General features: G+C 42.0%; 1 protein-coding gene across 11 annotated transcripts in view; it reads left to right on the top strand.

The window, feature by feature from the left end:
• NUP214 (nucleoporin 214) overlaps positions 1-23,496 on the top strand; it is an 80,543-nt gene that overhangs the window by 39,000 nt on the left and 18,047 nt on the right. For all 11 annotated transcript variants that reach the window (XM_088664824.1, XM_060270448.2, XM_088664827.1 and 8 more), the window contains 6 exons: positions 84-192; positions 3,456-3,531; positions 13,234-13,327; positions 17,176-17,284; positions 19,352-19,413; positions 20,307-22,076. In XM_088664824.1, the coding sequence (XP_088520950.1) occupies positions 84-192; positions 3,456-3,531; positions 13,234-13,327; positions 17,176-17,284; positions 19,352-19,413; positions 20,307-22,076 (2,220 nt within the window). The remainder of the gene's footprint in view (positions 1-83; positions 193-3,455; positions 3,532-13,233; positions 13,328-17,175; positions 17,285-19,351; positions 19,414-20,306; positions 22,077-23,496) is intronic.

Raw genomic sequence — 23,496 nt, 5'->3', positions numbered from 1 at the left:
TGAATATGCAGCCTCTTAACCTTGTCTGGTTAATCATAGGTTATTTTAACCATTAGCATGTCTCTTTATTTTTATGTTTAAAGCTGCGAGTGCTTCCTTAACTGAATCAACTTTGAAGAATGTCCCTCAGGTGGTGAATGTGCGAGAACTCAAGAGTAACACCTCTCCTCCAGCTGTTTCTGCAATAATAGGGTAGGTAAAATACCTTTTGAATGTCCTGTTTTTGTTTAAACCATGCTTTCAGGAAGGTTCAGCTGTCAGTAGGGCAGTGTAACTGTTTCGGAAAGGTAGTGGTGAGCCTCTGCTTGGGCTCCTGAAGCTGGTTGGCTTGTTTTTGAAGGAGCAAAGGGGCCATTGAAAAAGAAGAGGCTCTCTGTATTCCATGGCCTTGGCTTTTGTCTTTAAAATAAAGTTTCTAGTCCCCTGGCCTTCCAAAATTAAAATGACTGTGGATTTAGTGACCCGGAATGCACATAGAGGCACCCCCCACTTGCATGTGATTGACTTGCGCATGACCCATATATATTGTGCATGATTGCCTAACAGCTGATGTGTGCTAGCACAGCCACCACCACCACCGCTTTTCCGCTCGTCCTCGAGCTTCCTCCCTGCTCTAGAGCTTCAATTCCAGTTGAACTTTTATATTTTTGCTCTGGATTGGATACAGAGCAGCAGAGGGAGCATTTGACGGGAGTTTAGAGGTTGCTCCCTACTTAAAGTGATTTTCACTTACGCACACGAGGCTCTGGGACATAACCCCCGCATAAATTGGGAGTTGCCTGTACATTCAACCTTCCTTGAAGTCACATGGAGGATACAAGTTTCTGATTTTTATGTCCACCTCCTTCACCCCACCACCCCACCTTGCCAGTCCCAATTAAGCATAATAGCACCTGGTGCGTGTTTATCGCTTCAGAGCATCTCCAAACAAATCCCCAGCCAGATGGTCAAATATGTGTAGTTGTCTATATACTTGCTAACTTGGGAACAGAGTAAAGTGCCTTATACCAGGTTAAACGGGTCCATGTATTGTGTACATTGACTGGCAGCAGTTCTCCAGAATTTCAGACAGGGGTTTCTCACAGGCCTGCCTAGAGTTGTCTGGGATGAAAAGCAGATTCTCTACCACTGAGCCATAGCTTTCCCCCCACTCTCTCTGCTGCCGCTTCTTCCCTGCAAATCGCCCCCCTTTTTTTGCGGTGGAAAAGACATCACCTGTCATTCCTTTATGTAAGTTGGTGATTTACTGGTGTTCCATCCTAAAAGGTGAATTGGCCACATTTTAGTTTATGTCCCCTTCTTTTTGTTTGTCATTCATTAACTCCTTCTGTTGTCTGCCTCTAACCCCCCCCTTTCCCCCCTTTCCTTTCCTTTCCCCTTATTTTATTTTTACAATGTGAAAAATTAACCTCCTTGCAAGCTAGCATCAGATCTGCCTGCTTTTTTGGCCATCCGTCTGCTCTGTTTATTCCCTCTGCTACTGTGAAAAACATCTGCTCTGTCATATTGTGCTTGCCAGCCTGTCTTTTATATATATCCTGCTGGGATTTTGCACATGCTATATCTGACGCCACTGATGGTGAGGGTTACGTCTCATAATCCCAGCACATGGCTGGTTCAAGGGTTAAATATTAATTAGGAACATGATTACCCTAGGAAGAGAGAGAGAGAACGAGAGAACGAGAATGAGAGCTGGTCAGGACATAGAAAGATGCTTTATACTAAGTCAGGCCATTGATTCCATTTAGCTCAGTCCTGTCTACACTGACCAGCAGCAGCTCTGCAAGGATTTAAGGCACAGATTCTTTTCCCAGTCCTACCTGGATATATTAGGGATTGAACCTGGCACCACCTGCATTTAAAGCATATCCTCTACCACCAAGAAGAAGAATTTTTATTTGCATTGGCCACTAGTCATAGCAATAAAATAAAATAAAATGTACCCAGGATAGAGGTAAAAACTTAACTATACAAAATACATTCTGGAGGTTTACATCAACAATCAAATCACAGATCTTATTCTAATTGCGCCTGATAAATTATTTTGCAGCTTTTGCTGTCACCTGGTTATGTTTATCTGCTAGAAGAAAGGTCACAGTAGCAATGGTTGAGTGACCTGGTATGGACAATAGTAGAGGGGTAATAACTTCACTCCTCAAATATTTATAAAGGGTGCAAGCTAGAAGCACATGAGCTACTGATTCAATACTGCCATCTCCACATTTGACATAAGCTTTTTTCCCCGAATGAAATCGACCCTCAAGTACAGCTAAAGGCAGTCAATTTAATCCTGCGAAAGCGCGCCTGTGTTTTGGAATTGTTAAATTTTGCAGATAGCGTGCCAACGTATCAAAGTGACCTGGCTCTCCAGGATTTCAAACCAGGGTGGAGATGGCAGGCATTGATTCATGGTATTGTCAGTGTGACAAAAAAAATAAAAGAACCCAGTCTATGTAAATGGAGGAGTGTGTTTGTGTGTATACACACACTCACACCAAAGGGGAATGCAACACTTTCTCTGTGCATCCTCTACCCATTCCTGGCTGTTGCTGCAAGCAAGCCTTCTGCAAACACCCTCACAAAAAGAATTCTCTTGGATCAGACCACAGGTCTTCTGCTATCAACAGGAACCAAGAAGAAGCCCACAAGTAGTGTATGGGTGAACGACTCCTCTTGAGTGTGTTTGCCTTGCTGGGCTATGCCCATGAACTCTGATAAAGCCTCTAGCTTGCTTGGATGGAGGATAGAGAGGGGTGGATTAGTGTGTTTGTAGAAACTAGCCCAGGCATCCCCAAACTGCAGCCCTCCAGATGTTTTGGCCTACAACTCCCATGATCCCTAGCTAAGAGGACCAGTGGTCAGGGATGATGGGAATTGTAGTCCAAAACATCTGGAGGGTTGAGGTTTGGGGATGCCTGAACTAGTCTACTGTACAAAGCTAAAATTTTACAATGATTGCTTCTCATACTTTTGCCTCTGGCCCCACCTCCTATTGGCATCTTGCCCCCAGAAGGGAATGCAGCCCTTGGAGGAAGGATGGGATAAAAATGGAGTAAATATGAAAGCAGTAAAAAGGCTAGAGAATTCCCATCTCTGGTACGTTTGATTGACCCAATCCTGTCCTATGCAAAGATGGAGGAGAATTATGCAAACTTGGCAGAATGTAATTGGCATAACAGTAACTCATGCAGGGGTGCAGCAGGCAACACACCCTTTGAGAATCCTGCATTTTCTTTTGGCAGCTTAGCATTTATGCTGTCACACAGAGTTAATCCTCAGATTCTCCTGGAAGGGCTGGGAGAAAGCCTCTGCCATTCAGTGTAGGAAATACTGAGCTATATGTTCCCCAACAATCTGGCTCATTCAATGGCAGCCTCCTTTGCTCCTGTGTTTTGTTTGTTGAATTCTTTGGTGGTTTGTTTGGCCTCTGAAATCTTATCCTTTTCCTTTCCCAGATCATCGGTTCCTCAGTCTGCTGCACAAGCTGTCCACCAGGTTCTGGCAACTGTAGCTACCAATCAAGTGAGCCAGGTATCACCCGCCCCTTGAAATTTCTCTCTCTTTATAGACCTTTCCTATTGTAGAGGCCAGAGTTTTTGCTAAGGGGTGTAGCTCAGTACTTGAGCACTTACTTTGCATGCAGTAAACCTCAAATTCAATCCCTGGTATCTCCAGTTAAGGCTGGGAGAGACTCCTAGCTAGAGGAAGGGGTAAGGAAAATTCAGAAAGAAAGTAGAGAGCGGAAGGGAGAGACAGATAAGGTAAAGAAAGAATTAACAGAAATGAAAAATACACATGAAGCTGTTCTAGATGCTATTGCAATGATTGAAATGCACAGAAGGGAGAAGGAGTTAAGGTTTAGATCAGTGCCAGAAGACCAAGATGAGCAGATAGAACAGAAAATAATTTCAGAATTAGCAAAATGGTTGGGAAAAGATCAGCAGGAAATGACACAAAATATTGAAAGAGTGTACAGATCAAAATCAGCCCTTGCTAGAGCAAACAAATGGCCAGGGGATTGTCTAGTAACATTTAGAAACATGGAAACTAGAGATTTAGTCTTACAGACTTGCAGCAAGAAAAAAATTAAAGATCCAAGGGGTAGAAATTATAATTCATAAAATCATCCCAGTTAGGCTGTTGAAAAAAAGAGACAAATATAAGCCATTGGTGGAAGCATTAAGAGAAAAATCAATAGTCCACAGATGGAGATTCCCAGAAGGAATATCCTTTTTTTACAAAGGGAAGAGACGAAATTTCAATACTTGGGATGATGCTGACAAGTTTTGGCGAACATATAAAGATAAGCTAGGAGGGAAAAGACAACTGGGTGGAAGGGCGGAGGAGGAGGAAAACCTCTTAGAGAAGGAGGAAGAATAGAATAAGACAACTGGAAAGATTTAAAGATAATAGAAATTATTGTATTTTATTTGTAATAAAGCAAATGTTTTTTTAAAGACTCTGCAAATACCCAATCAATAAAGCAATAATGGATTTAAAAATAGTCACCTGGAACGTTAATGGTTTAAACGAAAAAACTAAAAGAAATAAGGTAGAACATGTGCTTTTGAAACAAAAACTCGATTTAATATGCCTTCAGGAAACACATGTGGCAGAAAATCATGTAAGAATTCTGTCCAATAAGAAATTAGGTATGGACTTTGTTTCCTCGGACAAAAATAAGAAGAGAGGAGTAGTAATTTACGCCAAACAAAAATTAGAACCAAAATTGATTTATAAAGACACACAAGGCAGGACAGTTGTAATAGAGGTGACAGTTCAAGGAGAAAAAATAATCGTGATTGGAATATACACCCCAAATGAAAGGAAAAGTGAATTCTATCAAAACTTGGAGACTAAATTAATAGAAAATGTGGGTGAAAAAATAATTTTATTAGGGGATCAAAATGGAGTAACAGCACCAGAATTAGATCGATCAGTTAAAACCGGGGAAAAAAAACAAATGAAATTACCAAATACTTTCTTTAAGCTAATAGAAACATTTGGTTTAGAGGATGCATGGAGAAGTAAAAATCTATTCTAAAGAGAATATACTTTCTTTTCCTACCCGAAAAATTCAGCAGGAAGAATAGACACCATCTGGGTAACAAAAGAATTAACCTTAAAAAAATTTAAAGCCGAAATTCAACCAAAAACGCTTTCAGACCACAACGCAGTTATGGTCTGGCTAAAAGGGAATAGGGAAGCTCCAACAAGATGGAGGCTAAATGAATTTCTCCTAAAAAATGAACAGTTTATACAAAAGGCAAAAGAAACACTAAAAGAGTATTTTAAACTTAACATGTCAGAAGAAGTGGATATAGAAACTGTTTGGGATGCCAGCAAGGCTGTATTAAGAGGGTACTTTATACAACAAAACACAATTCAGAGAAAAGAAAAAGAAAAAAAGAAACAAGAGGTGATAGAACAAATTAGAAAAAATGAAAAGGACCTTTATAATAAACCAGATAATGTAGAGTTAAAGAGAAACATCAAATTACTCCAATCCCAATATTCAATGCTATTAAGTGAGGAAATGGAGTGGAAACTAAAACTAATGAAACAAAGATATTTTGAAGGAGCCAATAAGCCTGGAAAGATCTTGGCATGGCAACTGAAAAAAAAGAGAATGAAAGAATAATAAACAAATTAAAAAATAATGGGGAAATTATAAATGACCTTAAAGAAATTGAAAAATGCTTTGGGGAATTCTATAATGAATTATATAAGAGAAAGAAACCTTAGAAGAGATAAGACATTATCTAGAGCAAAATGGGCTCCCAAAATTAAAAAAGGAACAGAGAGAAATACTAAACGCCCCAATTACTACACGGGAAATTCAAATGGCTATAAAAAATACAAAAGTAGGAAAATCTCCAGGCCCAGATGGTTTGTCATCACTTTATTACAAAAAATTAGAGGAGGTATTGATAGAACCTTTGAAAAATGTAATGAATAACATACAACAGCAAGGGAAAATGCCAAACTCATGGAAAGAAAGTTACATTACAATTGTACCAAAACAAGGGAAAGATACTTTAGATATTTCTAATTATAGACCCATAGCTCTTCTAAATAACGATTACAAACTGTACACAAGTATATTGGCAGAGAGGACCAAAAAAGTCCTCAATGAACTAATACACAGGGATCAATCAGGCTTCTTACCAGGGAGACATATTCATAATAACACAAGAAATATAATCAACATATTGGAATATTTAGATTTGCGGATAGAGAAACCAGCTGCCTTAATGGCGGTCGATGCCGAAAAGGCCTTCGACAGGGTCTCCTGGAAATTCATGAAAGAATTAATGTGCTATATGGAATTTGGAGAACAGTACAACAACAACATTAAAGCAATATATACAAAACAAACAGCAAAAATCATAATAAATGGAAAGGTGTCACAAAAATGCGAAATTAATAAAGGAGTAAGACAGGGGTGTCCACTATCCCCACTAATTTTTATATTAGCCCTGGAAGTATTATGCCAAAAAATAAGAAATGAAGAAGAGATCAAAGGGATAATATTAGGGAAAAACAAATATAAGATTAAATCATTCGCAGACGACATTATCATTACTACAGAACAGCCTACAGAAAGCTTAAATAAAGTATTAGAAGTAATGAAAGAGTATGGGAAAGTCTTGGGATTTAAATTAAATTTAGAAAAAACAAAGCTATTAGTCAAAAATTTATCAAAAGAGGAACAATTGAATATAGAAAAAGCAACAAATTTAAAGATATATTCGAAAATAAAATATCTGGGGATCTGGATTACTCCAAAAAATATAAACCTATTTGAAGATAATTATCGGAAAACTTGGGGAGAAATAAAAAAGGATTTAGAATTGTGGAATCGACTTCACTTGTCCTTTCTGGGGCGCATCTCTGCAATTAAACTAAATGTGTTACCAAAATTACTCTTCTTATTTCAAACAATTCCAATTATACGAAAATTAGAATTTTTAGATAATTGGCAAAAAGAATTATCAAGATTTATATGGTCCGGGAAAAGACCTAGACTAAAGCATAAAGTATTAATCAATATTAAGGAAAGGGGGGGGGGTTCGGTCTCCCGGACCTAAAAGTATATTTTGAGGCGGTGTGCTTCGTATGGTTAAAGGAATGGTTCATACTGAACAATACAGAACTTTTAGATTTGGAGGGGCATGACACCCGATTCATATAATCATATAATAAGATATCCTTTACTAAAAACATGGGGGAAATATAAAAAATACTTAGAACCAAAAACCCCAAAATGGATATCCCCAACGGAAGCAACAACGGTCAAGAAAAGAAACATGAATAGATGCTGGACAACATATAACAACATATTAATAGAAAAGGATGAGCAAATAACAATCAAGAAATATGAAGAAGTTAAAAAATATTTTACAACATGGTTGGAGTACCATCAAGTTTATAATTTATTCATAAAAGACAAGAAATTAGGATTCGAGAAAAAACCATCAAAATTAGAAGTTAATTTAATAAACAATAATAACAAAATTATATCAAAAATGTACAAATTATTATTATATTACCACGTAATGGAGGAGGCTGTAAAAAGCAATATGATAAAGTGGGCGCAAGATATTGGGCGACCCATTATGTTGGTAGACTGGGAACAACTATGGAGGGTTAACATGAACTTTACAGCGAGCTATACCATTAAAGAAAATATGTTTAAAGTCCAGCATCGGTGGTATTTGACCCCTTATAGATTATCAAAAATATATAAAAATGCATCAAGCACCTGTTGGAGGTGTGGGGCAAATAAGGGCGACCTTTTTCACATGTGGTGGACTTGCCAAAAAATTAAAATATTTTGGAACCAAATCTATGAGGAAATTAAGAAAATGCTAGGAACAACCTTTGTTAAGAAACCGGAAGCGTTTATTTTAAGTATAATTGGAAACGAGATCCCAACAGCATTGAAAGAACTATTTTTATATGCAACCGCAGCCGCTAGGTTATTGATAGCGAAAAGTGGAAGGAGACTGAAGCCCCCACCTTGACGGATTGGCAGAGTAAATTACAAGAATTGGCAGAAATGGCCCTATTAACAAACAACCTGAAAGGCAAATCGCATAAAAACTTCTCAGAAAATTGGATAAAATATAAACTATACGTTCAAAAATATACTAAAGGTGCACTGAATTTGGTAATAATTGATTAAACAGAAAGAAGGGGGGAAAGAAAAACTAAATTTATATACAGTACATGGTTTTTGATGCATGAAGAAAAATGAACGTATTAGACATGTATAATAGAGAAATATACTGGGTGTAGTACGTTCGCATAAGTTTAAGAATACATTAGAAAAGGGCAGGAAGGTGTTAACATTTATAGTTTCAAGGATTTTTATTGGACTTTCTCTCTGTCTTCGTGTTCTAAAATAGTTGTATATATATAACATATATAATGTACGATATGGAAAGAGGGTAACAGAGGGGAGGGAGGGAGGATGGTAAGGGAAGGATTAGAAAGAAAGTGGGGAGGGGGAGGGGGGAAGGGGAAAGGGTATTTTTTTTTATCTGCATAGATTTGCATAGATATAGGCAATGGTCATGATTAATAAGATTGGATGTTTTTGTGTTATACTTTTGCCATTTATGCCTTTGTTCTATGTCATGTTTTAAATGGATTAATAAACTTGCTTTTTTAAAAAAAATAAGAAAAAAAAATGAAACCCCTGAAAAGCCACTGCAAGTCAGTATAGGCCAGGCATCCCCAAACCTCGGCCCTCCAGGTGTTTTGGACTACAATTCCCATCTTCCCCGACCACTAGTCCTGTTAGGTAGGGATCATGGGAGTTGTAGGCCAAAACATCTGGAGGGCCGCAGTTTGGGGATGCCTGGTATAGGCAATACTGAGCTAAATAGACCCAAACGCCTGACTTGGTACATAAGTTTAGCTTCTTATGTCCTGTCTCATATGACACCACTGTTGAAGCATTAGCACTAGCTGTCCCTCTACTACCAAGCCAGGTTCAAGGTCCATTTACAAAGCCCTGACCTGCATAGATGCAAGATGCTGCCTAATCCTTTATATCCCAGCTTGATCACTGAGATCATCTGCAGGAATGTGTCTGGTCATACCCCGAGCTGGTGAGGCTTGTTTGATGACAACAAGAAAGCAAGCCTTTAGTGTCATCAGCCCAGTCCTGTGGAACACTCTGCCACTGGAGATTCAGTGGACATCTTCTGTGCCAACTTTTAAATGCCTGCTGAAAATTATTCTATTCCACCAGGCCTATGCAGGTGACTAACAGTATATTGTTAGGGAAATATTAGGGCTCAAGTCCAATACTCTGGGCTCAGGTCTTCTCACACACATTTCCATTTCCATTCTATACAGTCATACCTCATGTTGCGTCCGCTTCAGGTTACATGTTTTCGTGTTGCATCCTGAGGCAACCTGGAAGTACCTTGTGGATGCGCAGATGCGGCGCTTTGGCTTGCGTCAGTTCTGTGTTATGAACGGGCCTCCAGAACGGATCCTGTCCGTAACACGAGGTTCCACTGTAATTTCAGTAATTATCCAACAATCCTCTTACCTTTGCTTTGGAATTCATAATTCTCCTTTAAACTTCCAACCATTTGTTTCGCTTTCTTTTTTGGCTTTCTGCTTCATTTTTCTTTCAACTTATGTGCACACAGCATTCATGACACATGTTTAATGCAGCCTGAGTGTAATTCTTTAATACCTTCTCTACAATACCGTATTTACTTGCCAACGTTACAGTCTCGGTTACATCCTGCTGATGCCCTTTGTAACTCTAGAAATCACACACAGAACAAGCAATAACAGTATGACAAGTAAGCCTAGGATGTTGTACTCAAAATATTACAGTACAACTATAAGCAATTCAAAGCGGGGGCTATGGAACAGAGTCCATGAATCAGATATTTAAGTCCCAAAGGTTTTCTGAAGGCATGTAGCCCTGTGAGGAAAAATAATAATATCATAGAATTACAGAGGTGGAAAGGAGACTGGGGATTGAGTTAAAACACAGGTTTCCAAATGCACAACATCCTTAATGCTGTGGCTTAGAATTGTTATTTTATAATTGTCAGAGTGAATGGGGAAACCCAGCCAGATGGCTGAGGTAATAATAATAATAATAATAATACAATTTTTAAAGGCATAGGTGAGAGCAGCAGGTCATAACAGTAAAAAAGTAATAAAATAATAAAGAAAATAAAAAGCAAAGGGCAAAGGTTAATAATACAAAATGAAAGTAAGCTACTTGTTGCCAAAGTTGTTTAAAACTATGACGAAGGAAGAGAACATCTCCCTGCCAACCGCTTGCTTCCTAGCAGAGTGCTAGTCAAAATAATATTTTCTTCTTCTGCAAGATAGCATAAAGCAGTGAGGAAGGAGTTTGGTATAGAAGGAGGGAGGCAAATTACTAACCCTCCTTTTTCCTTCAAACTGAAAGGCATGGGAAAACTTCAGAAAAACGTAAGTAAGAAAACTCAAGCCTCGGAGCTTATTTAAATTTATTCTGTATTATAACCATAATCAGATTAATTCTATTTTCAAACCCTTAAAAGCATTCCTTATGTCACAATCCAGTTTGGGAAATGGGACTGAATAGTGGCATAATTTTGGGGTGACTTGCCAATTTTCTCCCATTGTTTCAACTACCTTTCGTAAGCCCCATGAGGAAGGGTTTTTAATACTCAGTCTCTTACAGACTGCACAAACTCAAGCTTTCTTTTTTCTTTAATCTTTAATTTTCACCTTTTACATATATTTTAAACAAGAAAATCAAAGTCTTTACAAATCTAATTTACCTTCCCCTTGGCTTCCCTCCCCTCCTTTCTGTGGTTACTTATTCTATATATTTTTATTACTGCATATCCAATTCAAATATATTCATTTTCCCTTGTCTTCCACTTAATTATCTCTTACTGCATGTGTTTATATCAGCCCCACTAATGGGACTGATTTGATTTTTTTACAGTATATCTTCAAATAATCAATAAAATTTCCCCACTCTATTTTAAAAAGAATTTTTCTTGATTTCTTATTCTTCTGGTGAGTTTCACTATTTCTGCATACTCCATTAATTTTAATTGCCAATCTTCTTTTATCATAACTGTTTCTTCTTCCATCTGTGGGCATAAATCAATCAAGCAGTTGTGGTAGCATACATAAATATTTTCTTTCCCTGTTCGCTGGGTACTTCAGTACTACATCAGTTATATCTAAAATAAAAGCTTCTGTTTTTTCCACAAAAGTTATCTTCATCCTTTTTTAAAACTCATTATAAATCATTTCCCAGAAAGCTTCTTTCTTTCTTTCTTTCTTTCTTTCTTTCTTTCTTTCTTTCTTTCTTTCTCTTTCTAAAGTTATTTATTGGCATTCATAGATAAACAAAAATACATACCAATTGCAAAGTATCTTTTTATGATATATTTAGTCTAAAAAAGAACAAAGTTAGAAAGAAGAAAAGAGGAGAGGAGAGACAAAGAGAGAGAAAGTAAGAGAAAGGGGAAAGAGAGAAAAACCTAAAGAAACATAGAAAAGAGTAAAATACTGTATATTCCTGCGTATAAGACTACTTTTTAACCCAGGAAAATCTTCTCAAAAGTTGGGGGCCGTCTTATACGCCAGGTCGTATTTCTTAAACGGCACGTATATCCCAAACTCTATATTTTAACTGGAAAAGTTGGGGGTCGTCTTATACGCCCAGTCGTCTTATATATGGTAACTTCCAGTTCTTTGTCCTGAAGCTTCATAGGATATTCATTTGTTAAAATTCAACCATTCTGTGTTCTGTAAACCAGTACTTTTTCTATCTTCAAACCCTGATATTACAAGTTCATTTTTCTTTAAAGTTGCCATATTTCAAAAAGTTAAAACCAGGACACCCCGAAAGTTGTGTTGCTTTTTTTTTAAAAAAAGGAAACCCCCAAAATTGTTGAGCTCCCCCCCCCAACAAACTACAAAGCACCACATTTCAGAACACACACACACACACACCCAACATCAATTCCACCTTTGAAATTCTGGCAATGTCCAGGAAAATCCAGGTGTGTGGCAGCCCTAATTTTCTTATCATACAAATTTCTGACAAATGCCAGAAATATTTTTTCTCTCTCTCTCTCTAATTAAGCCTGTTAACTTTACTATCTCAGCCATATCCAATAATTTTATCAGCCATTCTTCTATAGTGGGTAGTGCTGTATCTTCCCATCATTATTCGTAAAGCACACTTGCTGCTGTAATCATATATTGGAGTAACCTTCCATAATCCTGTTCTAATTGTGTATCCATTAGCTTGAAGAGAGAAAGTTCTGGCTTAAATTGAATATTAGCCTTTAAAATCTGCTGTATATATTTAGTTAGGTATGCATGTATGTATATATGTATTTGCAGCCATTATTTTTTAGCTTTTTTACATGTCCACTGGCATGATAAAAAAATGTCCCTTCATGTTCTTGGCATTTCCAGCAAACGTTTGAAACATCTTTATGCATTCTGAATAGTTTCTCAGGAGTTAATACCAAATATCATTTTATACAAATTATCTTTAGGATTGTAACACAACGTAATTTTTAAACCCCTTAGTTCACATATGTTCCCACTTTTCTTTCCAAAGGGTTTTTATTTTATTTGGTTACGAAAGTACATAAATTTCCTCAATCTTCAGATCTTAAAGTCCTTTCTCCAGATCTATCATATCTGATATGAGGTGGGGAGAGAGTAGAGGGTGGTAGACTTTCATTCTTTTACATAGTGTATGTGCAGGATTTCTGTGTCCGTGTCACTTGGGTAGGTTCTCTTTTTATTCACTTACTAGTTTTCATTGGGATTGAGAGAGGTTGTGGGGCCTAGGGCATGGTTGGTTGCCTTCATTTGGCTGCAGTGAGTTTTGCTGGCATGTGTATGAGAGGGAGGGGTTGCTGGGTCAAGTTAGCCATATTGATTCTTATGCTATCGGTACGTTCTTGTTGTTGTCTTCCTGGGCTGTGTGTGTAATAAAGGGGAGCCACACCAGGGTGAAGGCATCGTCTTTTATTTGTCTCCGTGTTATTTTCAGTTTGTTGGTTAGCTTTTCTAGTCGGTGGTCGCGCATCAATCAGATATGCACAAAATGGTCGCTGCCTGTAGTTTTTTCTTGCCTAGAGTGTACCATCTCTCAAGCCCTTATCCTTCCTTGCATGCTTCTTGGCCTAACTACTATTGTGTTTTGTTTTGTTTTTGTTTTAGGGACCTTCACCAAGCTTACTTAAGGTGCAGTCTCCACCTAGCTCTGCTTCCGTGGCAAGTGTCACTATGGCATCTCCTGGCAAAAAGAGCACAGGTCAGTTTGTGCTGTTCTTATTCAAATTGATATCCTTACCCTTCTCCTAAAGGCGCCCAGAGCAGCAAAAACACAAGATAAACGGTCTAAACACAATTCTTAAGCAGATGCAAACTGGGAAAGATCTGTATGCAGAAGGCTTGTGGGAAGAAGACTTATCTTCAGGAGGTTCCAAAAGACACTGGAGATGCCACCTGCCTTAATATTTAAAGGAAGGGGGATCCAAAGAGTAGGAAACCAGTGCTAGTCCTACTCATAGTAGACCTGTTGTAGTTAATGGATGTGACTAATTCGGATCCATTAATTTCAGTGGGTCTACTCCAACAGGTGAAGCTTGGATACAACCCAGAGCGGGAAGCAGAAAGCACCAGAGGATCCGCCATCTCTCCTTCTAATAGTAAACTTGATTGTTGAGAGGTAATAGGACTGTAGCCAAAGTAGAGGCACCAACGAACAAGAACCTGACGGGGTGGCCCTTTATAGCTTACAGAAGTACAAAAAACCAGCCATCAGTGGAGCCAAAACAGCCCAATATGGACTGAGCATGCACAGTGGCCAATGTGAAGTGCCTTAGGAGAAAACCAGAAAAATGTTGGGGGGGGGTGTAGTATGGAATGGAATAACCTGGGGAAGGGTATGATCTGGCTGGCTAGCAGAAGGAATGGAAGTGTTCCACCCAGCAGTGGTTCATTGCAGGCCCCGTCCTAATAGTGTTAACATAGAGTGCTTGTCTGTTCAGAAATGGCATTTCCCCAAAACTAATCGTGATTTCAACACTCTTCCAGGACTCCTTAGTTAAGCAGAAATGTAGAAACTTGATTTCAGAATGTCTACCCTGAGTATTGTTGCGGGGGCAGAAAATTGCAGATAGAGGGGGAAAGAAGAGGGACTTGGCCTGCTCAAGGCATTATGATGTACCATGGGGTAAAAGTATCCCAATTTCAACAAATATTGAAATTGAGCCAGGTAGATACAGTATCCAGCTAAGTTCTACTCAGGGTAGGCATTCTGAAATCAATGTACCCAAGTCAGTCATGTCCCATCATTTTCAATGAGTCTACTCTGAGTAGGACTAACATTGGGTACTGCCAGCTAACGAGATCTGAAGTGGCAGTTACTGATTGGGAGCAAGAACTTGGGGCCATAGTGGCATAAGCTCAATGAAGACATCAGCCACCAGGGTGTAGTAGCCATTGAAAGGGCTGGTTCCAGGATCTTTAGGAACAGGATTAGGGATGAAACTGACTGTGTTGCAATGTCATTGTACAAATCGGTGATGCAATCACCAACAGGAATCCTGTGTACAGTTCTGGGCATTCAAGTGCAGGGATTGTGACTTTTTGGCTACGTAAATAGGTAATGACACTTAAAACCTGAAATGCTGGCAACCACAGGGTGAAGATTTTTTTAAAAAAAAAGTCTTTCTGGATCCAATTTCATCCAGCCTTCTTTCTCCAGTGGAGCTCAGTCAGGTGCTTCTGTGAGGCTCACAAGTGGAACGTGAAAAGCAACAGACCTCATCCCCCACCAGAAATGACATTTTTATTTTTAAACAAATAGGACAGATTTAAATCACGAGCAAGCTGGAAATGTTGAATATTGAATCCTACAGCACTTTCCTTGCCTTTTTAAAATAATTATGGTTATTGTGGGTTTTTTTAAAAAAAACAAACAAACCTGTTTTCGTTGTTTCCAACACTAGTCCTACTCAAGAGTAGGCCCACTAAAACTACTGGACCCAAGTTAATCATGCCCATTAATTTTAGTGGGTCTGCTCTCAGCAGCATTAGCACTGGACGCAACCCTTTCTTTGGAATTTCAACAGAAAAATCTTGCTGTGTAAATGCACACATCAATATAAGCAGCCCCAAAACAGGTGTCTAAATGAAATTGAGTAAGTGTAAGCCGTTCGTGGCAGTGAGATCCTTGAGTCGCTGAGTGATAAACTGTTCATCTTTCCAGCCTTGCAGTCTTAAGTCTCTTAGCCATTGCAAGAGTTTGCAGAACCCACATTTTGAACATTTGTTGTTATGGTGACAATTTCGAGAGATGTTTGCCCAAGGTCTCTTGATAGCTTTTGTATGCAGTTAAATAAATAAATAAAAATACACAGTGCTATTACCTCTTGGGAGGTAGTGGCTTTCAGCCTCTCTGTTCACCACCGCTCCTTTCAATGCATACACAATCCAGACTGATTCTTGCTTTGGTTAGGTAACCACTCATACTGAAATCATTTTTATTACTGGCACTGGCAATACTTTTTTTGGCGTGCAAGGAAGGAACCTGCAAACAGCCCTGAAAAAGGGGGTTTGGTGCGATTCTGGTGTGTGTGGGCATTCAGGCATTTCTCTGAAGGGGAATTAACCCAGAATTGGAAACCATGGTCAGACCATGCTTTCCAGTCAGTTCTGAAGGCCAGTTACGGTTTATGTGAACTTAGGAGTTGGGAACACAAGAGCCGGGTTGCTGGATCAGGCCAAGGGGTGGGGGTGGGGCACCTAAGTCCAGCATCCTTTCCCTACAGTGGCCAACCTGGTATTCTACAAGCATGCTGACTCTTGACAACGGAGGGTGGCACATAGGTTTTGTGACTGGTGTCACTGATAGCCTTATCCTCTATGAACCTTCCTCCCTGCAAGGGATACGTTTGTTTGTAGGGTAGTCCATCAAGGGCTGCATGCGGGGGCGCAGGAGAGAGGGTGTTGGGCAGGACCGTAGCCAAATTTGGGGCGGAGCCACGCTATCCTTTCTCTCACCATCATAGCTGCCAAGTTATCCCCTTTTTAAAGGGATTTTCCCTTATGCTGAATAGGCTTCCTCGCGAGAAAAGGGAAAACTTGGCAGCTATGCTCACCATGCCAACATTCGTTCATTCTGTTTCTCATACAGGTGAAACTCGGAAAATTGGAATATCGTTGAAAAGTGCATTTATTTCAGTAATGCAACTTACTGTTTTTTATTTTTCTTTTATTTTTACAAGTGCTTTCTTTTGGAAATTCCACAGTAATAAAACAAATAGTTACAATAATACAAAATTAAACCTCGCTATTACATTTCATTAATTACATTCCATTTATAATTGACCCACCTAACGACAAATCATTACAATTATAACAAATAAAGGCTTGACATATCTTGCTTTGCATGTCATGCATCTATCTCACATAATGGTTTCACCTTTTAAGTTGCATTACTGAAATTAATGCACTTTTCGACGATATTCTAATTTTCCGAGTTTCACCTGTATACTATTTATTGATTCATTTATTGATTTATTCCTTCTCCCTCTCACACTCTCCCCCCCAATTCTCACACACGTCACACCATTCATGCATTCACCCCCTTTATAACTTCTCTAAAGTATAGTCTCTCACAGGTGAATATGTGTTCATATTTCCAGTGGGGATGGAGTCGGAGTGGGGCAAAGGCTTGCTAAGCGGATACATTTATGGAAAGCTGCTTGATCTGCTTATTGGAGCTCAGTCATATAATCTCTCCCTCTGCCCCCACCCACTCAGTGCCAGTTTTCAGAGCTCTCTGCCCAGAATTTGTTGTCTTAGGCCAGAGTGTTACTAGCTCCTCTGTCATTACTTGCCTTCAGGAAAGGGGGAGGGCTTCTTACGGCCCATTCTGGCTTGGGAGGTAACGCAGCAAGTCGCAGGAAGAGCCCATAACTCAGTGGCAGAGCATCTGCTTTGCATGCAGAATGTCCCTGCTTCATCTTTAAATAATTGGATGAAAGGTGGGGTATAAAACATAGTAACTCAAAAAGACTTGTCCTGGGAAAACTGACCACTCCCTTCTATCTATGGTGTGTGTATAACTCTGTGCTGTATTTACAATCCCAGGGCAAGCCCCTCTGAAGACACCAGCATCCATGACTTCTGCTGCTGCTACTACGCCCACTCCATCAACAGCTGCCCAGTTCAACAAAGCGTTCACATTTACCACCTCTGTGTATGTATGGACGTCTTTCAGTTTTCGTTTCTTTGATGTCCCTTGGTAGCACTGGTGTTTTATATAGCAACAGCAAGACACATGATCATTTTTCAGAGAGTCAGTGTAATGCGGTGGTTATATTCCTGAGAGGTGTGTTAGGCTGAGCAATGAAGGCCACCCTGGTCTCTTAGTTCAAGGATTGTTTAGAGCAGCCGTGGCAAACCTGGTGTCCTCTAGCTGTTTGGGATTAGAGCTCCCATCAGCCCCATGCTGGTAGGAGTCGTAGTCCAAAACAGCTGGGGAGCACCTGGTTGGTAAAAGGCTGCATTAGACTACTAGATTGAGGACCCGGGGAATAACCTTCAGTACTACCTTGCAGGATTGTTGTGAGATTAAAGTGGGAGAGTCATGGCTGTCACCTTGAGCTCCTCGGAGCAAATATAGGGTGCAAGACCAGAGCCTTCACCCCACTTGGGAATAAGCCCAATGAAATCCAGTGCTTCTGAATAGGCATGGCCAGGATTGCAGCCTATGTGCACTACATGGGAGGTAGAGATGACGCTCAAGTGAACTGTTGCTCAAGTGAACAACCTGCCTTCTATCCTGGTTTGGCTGCCCTTGGCTCTTGTTGACAAGGGTTCAGAAGAACAAAAAAAAAAAAACCCACAAACACACGACATTCTATCTCATTACCAGCCACCACCAGAATTCTGGACAATATTTGTAAGCCGATTTCTCCATAATGGCACTAGCCCTAACGGTAGTCCTTTTGCATGTCTCACGGTGCATTGGTCAACCTGCCAGTAGCCACTGGTGTGTGTTGAGACTGGTGGGTTTGGCAGGTCAGGAGCCCAACAGTAGGCGGCACCAGAGCCAATGACAAGGCAGAGCCAGCTGAGTCCTCCCAGCTGTGATCTGCAAGGGGCAACACTGATTTGATTTACAGTATTGTATTTCTATGCTGCTTTCCATTCAAATAAATCCCCAAGTGGCTTACAAACAATGACAGAGCACAGGTGGGGGCTGACTGAAGGGCAGTGCCTCATTTGCCCAGGCTAGCCTCCCCTGCAACCTGCAGCACTGGATATATAAAATAAAATATAAAATCAAAAGCCTTCATGCAGATCCAGGCATAGAAATGCACCCATGGAGGGGTTGAATCTCTGGTCCACCTGAGAGCATGGAAGCTGGAAAAGATGCAGTGGCCCAGTTAGCCATAATGTAGCTTTTATGGCTAGGGAGGGAACGCCTGTAATCTATGCTCATGGAGGTGACTAAATTGTCCTTTTGCCATCTGGAGGCTTCAGTTGCATAAGCAGTCACATGGAGAAGGTCACCATGGGGTAGGCAGTTCTCATTCCATCGCATTATAATCAGACCTGGGGAACAACCATTTAGATCAGGGTTGCGGTTGCTGAACTACAATTCCCACCAGCCTTTGCAGCCAGCATGGCCAATAGCCAGGGATGGCAGGAATTATAGTTCAGCAAAAATCCTCTCCCATGCGTGATTCAGATGGGAAGGGGTCACGGGGAATTAGGAACCCAGACTCCACGATGTGTGAATTAGGAGAAGCTGAAATTCTGCACTGTGCATGTGTTGTGCAAATTAAGTAACCATGCACATGTTTAATTTATATATGGAGGGGTCGTTCAGCGAACACTTTCATCTTGTCATGCAGTTCAGGTGGAATAGCTCATTATCTCATTGCTTTTAGGGATAAGCCTAAATGGAGAGGAAGGTGGCACAGTTGTTAAACAGGACTCTCTTTTTAAAAATTATGATGATGACTAGATCTGTTTGGCCACTCACCGGCGCATACTTGGGTGGCATATAGAGCCACAAAACCCCCCAAAAAGGAACACAGTGCTAATAGACAATGCATAGTGCAGGTAGGTAGGGAACTCTTGGCATCCTCCATTAGTGAGAGCCATGATGTTTAACTGGAACAAATATGTAGTGTATACCCATGTACCTTCTTCCCTCCCCCCCCCCAAATCTTCTGCTTCCCTTTTCGAAAAGGCCAAGTATTGTACATTAATATATGTGTGTGTGTTTTTGTTTTTTTTGTTTTTTGTCTTCTAGACCTGAAGTTAACCTTGATGCAATCCTCTCCTCTCTTGGAACATCTGTCCCTCCAGTAGAAGGTGAGTTTTTGTTTTAAAATGGGGTGTGCATTTTGAAGAGAACGTGGCCCTCATGCTGGGGGGGAAATCTTCTCTAGTCCTGCTGGCACAGCCACATCTCCTTCCCTCTCTAATCCAGGGATAAGGAACCTTTAGCCCTCCAGATGTTGCAGAACCACAAGTCTCATCAGGCCCAGCAAGCATGTCCATAGCAGTCAGGGATGGTGAAGCTCAACAGCATCTGGAGGGCCAAAACTTCCATCATTCCTCATATAATCCAGTCTTGTTAATTTTGAGAAGAAGAAGCTCTTCGGGGCCCTTTCCTGTAGTCAGCTGCCTGATGGCCTTCGTCTTATCTGGGTATGCTGGATGTTGAATCTAGGCTCTTCTGCATGCAAAGAATATGCTCTACCACTAAGCACAAACCTCCCTGGATATATGCAATAGGAAAGGAGTAAACAGAAGCAAATGTTTCAAGAGACTGGGAATACCTGGTTGACTTGATCTATAGCTGCAGTTTGCCAGAAGTTGGTGGGTGGTTTATGTAACAGACTGTGGAACTGATGGTCTGGAAGAGGAAGGGGGAAAGGGTTTTGAGGTTAAACCAAACAACACACAACTCAACAAACTGAGCAGAGGGACATAGGAAACTGCCTTTGATTGAGCTGAGCTGTTAGGGTCCACCTAGCATGGTATTGTCTGCACTAACTGGCAGTGACTCTCCAGTGATTGATGCAGAGTTTCTCCCAGCCCTGCCTGGGATTGAACATGGGACCTTCTGCAGGCAAAACAGATGATCTACCACTGAGATATGAATTCCAGGGTTTATGCTGCTTTGGAGCTGGGTGGTAGTGATTAGTGAACCTTGCCTTTGAAATTTATTTGCTTTGTGTCTTTCTCTTTTGCCTTGGCAGCAATACCTTCTCCTCCAAAACAGCTGAGCCAGCCTGATGCCTTTCCCCTTGGCGGGAACGTGAAATTTGGAACCCCCCTGGAGAGCTCCTTCACTTTTGGGTCTGCAAAACCGTCCAGTCTTCCAGGAGCCCCCATGACAAGCAGTGGCTCAGGAGATCCATGCCCGGCAAACAGCCAGGTGACCTCCGCCCCTGTGGCCTCTGTCCCTTTCTCAACCTCTGGGAAACTGGAAGGGCTTCCATTGAAACAAGGAGATCACCTCTTCCAGGGCACCGCTGCTGGGGAGACCCTTGGGAGTTTCTCTGGGTTAAGAGTCGGTCAAGCCGATGAGAATTCCAAGGCTGCCACTACCAAACCTCCACCTGTTAATGCCACAGGTGGACAGCCAGCAAAAGCAAGCACAGCACCTCCTGGGTTTACTCTTGGAAGCGCTTTGCAGGTCAGTAAGCCAACAGAGGCTGCTGCCTCTGTGATGACAACCAGCTTAACATCAACGTCTGCCAGCACCATCTTCAGCAACGTCCCATTGGCCAACGCAGGGTCTCCTGCTCTCTTTGGCCTCGGAGCGCTTGCAGGGAGTGCCAAGTCAACATTCGCACTTGGGATTCAGCCAGCAAATGCCACAACGGCAACACCCTCTTCGGCACCAGCGGCAACCGCTACTCTGTCATTTGGAAGTCTGTTGAGTTCAGCTCCAACTGCTGTGGTCACCACACCAACAGGTAAAGGAGAGGAAGATGCCAGCACCTCCCCAGGCCCTGAGAAGCTGCCTCAGAGTGATGCCAGCAAGCTTGGAGGAATGCAGCCGCTGGCCCAGCCCCAGGTCCATACTCCAGAACCTCCTCGAGATCCTCCTGCTCTGGCCACACCTTCGTTGGAAGAGGTGGATGCAATCAATCTTGCTGTGGCAGCAGCGGGAACAGTAGCACCTGCCAAAGAAGCCGTCCCCCCCACTTCTCCTACTGATTCAAAGGCTGAGGTGGTTTCTGTGGCAACCTCTCTGGACCAGCACACTCCAGCAACCTTGCCTTCAGCAAACATGGCCTCTCAGCCTGCCGAAGTGGTGACCAGAGCGCTTCCAGCTTCCTGTAGCCCAAGTGTGTCCATCCAGACCCCGGCCACTGGCACCTCTGCGTTCACAGCCAATGTCTCTGCCCCTTCTGTATTTGCACAGCCCCCTGCCACCTGTTCTTCTGGCTCAGCCTTCAGCCAACCTGCAACTGAGGCTTTAGCGACCCCTTCCATGCCCCCCATCTTTGGCCAGCTCTCTGCAGCAGCGCCACCTTCTCCATTTAACCAGCCCCCTGCCACCCCGCCGCCATCCACCTCCACCATCACCACACAGGCGGCGACTCCCGGGTTCAGTACATCCGCTTTTGGTAGTGCCACCACCTCCACAGGCTTTGTTCAGCCAGTCTTTGGCCAAGCCCCCGCCTTCGGCCAGCCAGCCACCACATCAAGTGGGTTCACCTTCAACCAGGCAGCCTTCGGGGCTGCCCCCGCCTTTGGGCAGATGGCTTCTTCCACCACCCCTGCATCCAGCAGTGGGAGTGTCTTCGGGGCACCATCCAGCACAAGCACCACCAGCTCCTTCACTTTTGGACAGCCTGCGGCCACTGCAGGCACCGGCCTCTTTGGCCAAAGCAGCACCCTGGCTTTTGGGCAGAGCTCCAGCTTCGGGCAGGGGGCACCCGTCTTTGGGGGCGCTGCCGCCGCCGCCGCCACCACCCCAACATCCTCGGCTGGATTCAGTTTCTGTCAAGCTTCAGGTAAGAAGGCATGTGCAGAGGGACCAAGGGGTAATGGGTTAAGCGGGAGAGGAAAGAGCCCTAGCTCAGTGGCAGAGGGACTGCCTTTGCATGCAGAAGGTCTCAGCTTCAATACCCACAATCTCCATGTTGGGTCAGGAGAGATGATGAGACTCGGTGTGGACAGTACTGAGCTGGTTGAATCCAGTGCCCTGGCTCAGTTACAAGACAGCATCCTATGGTTCTGTTCAATTCAGCCCTTCATTCAGATCCATGAGGACTAGAATCTTTATTTGTTAAGGGAACGGTTCATGACTCATTGGTGAAACATTTGCTTTGCATGCAGAAGGTCCCAGGTTCATTCCCCAGGGCTGGCTGAGAAAGACTTCCTGCCTGAAACCCCAGAGAGCCGCTGCCAGTCAGTGTAGACAGTACTGAGCTTGAAAGACCAATGATCTGACTCCAAATAAAACAGCTTCTGCTGTTCTTCCTGTGTTCCCATGAGGTGTCCTGTGGCACCTTAAATGGTATCACACAAAATTTAAAAGGTGACTTTAAAAACCTCCAAGTTTTCAGAAGAAATATCAATGATCCGGGACATTTTTAGTTTTCTCACTGAAAGAATTGGAAATGCAGTTTCTGCCTGGAGGCCCCTGTAATGTACAGGAAAGGTGATGGGGGACGCCCAGGGCATGAGCCATCAAGACACTCCAGTCCCCAAAATCAAAGCAGGGGGATGGGGCGAAGGGAGCTTTCCCCATAGATCACAGTGCCCAAAGGTAGAAAACTAATTAGGTTTCAATATACAAGATGCGCATTTAAGAAAGAACACCCCACCACCACCATGCTAATTACCAGGACAAAATATTTTTAATAGGCATAAGTGAGCCCTGCCTACAGGAAAGGGGCCTTAATTACAGGAAAGTGTCTTAGTTTTGATGGCAGGGTGTGCATTTTGAAGTAAGCAGGGGAATTCTTTTTAATACAAACACTTCATTATCTTTTCACGGGAACAGGTGATTAACACAGCTCTAGATCCTTCTCGCACAAAGGAAATCTGAGTCCTCGGCTAGGACTCAGTTAGCAGTTGCTGCCATTTTGAGATGTATTTAATGGAAATCCAGGCCTTTTTAATTCCTCCAAGATTTTAGAACCTCAGCATTGCTCAGTATTTTTACTTTTTGGGAGAAAAGGCGAGGTGATGGGAGTTGAAGCTCATCCATGTACAATGGGCACCACGTTGCCTATCCTGGCTTAATGCAACATGTTGAGCCCATGATGACATTGCTAAATGTAGGAAGCTACTGTATACTGATCAGGGGATCAGTGGTGTCCACATGGGCTGGGAACATCTTTCCCGCATCTTAGGCAAGGGAGTCTTTCCCAGCCCTTCCCAGAGATATGGCTGGGGATTGAACCTGGGACCTTCTGCATGCAAAGC

Source organism: Zootoca vivipara, chromosome Z2 (genome assembly GCF_965207765.1).
Source record: "Zootoca vivipara chromosome Z2, rZooViv2.hap1.1, whole genome shotgun sequence".
Classification (NCBI taxonomy): domain Eukaryota; kingdom Metazoa; phylum Chordata; class Lepidosauria; order Squamata; family Lacertidae; genus Zootoca; species Zootoca vivipara.
Note: the sequence above shows the minus strand (reverse complement) of the source record. Positions and strands in the feature narration are given on the sequence as shown.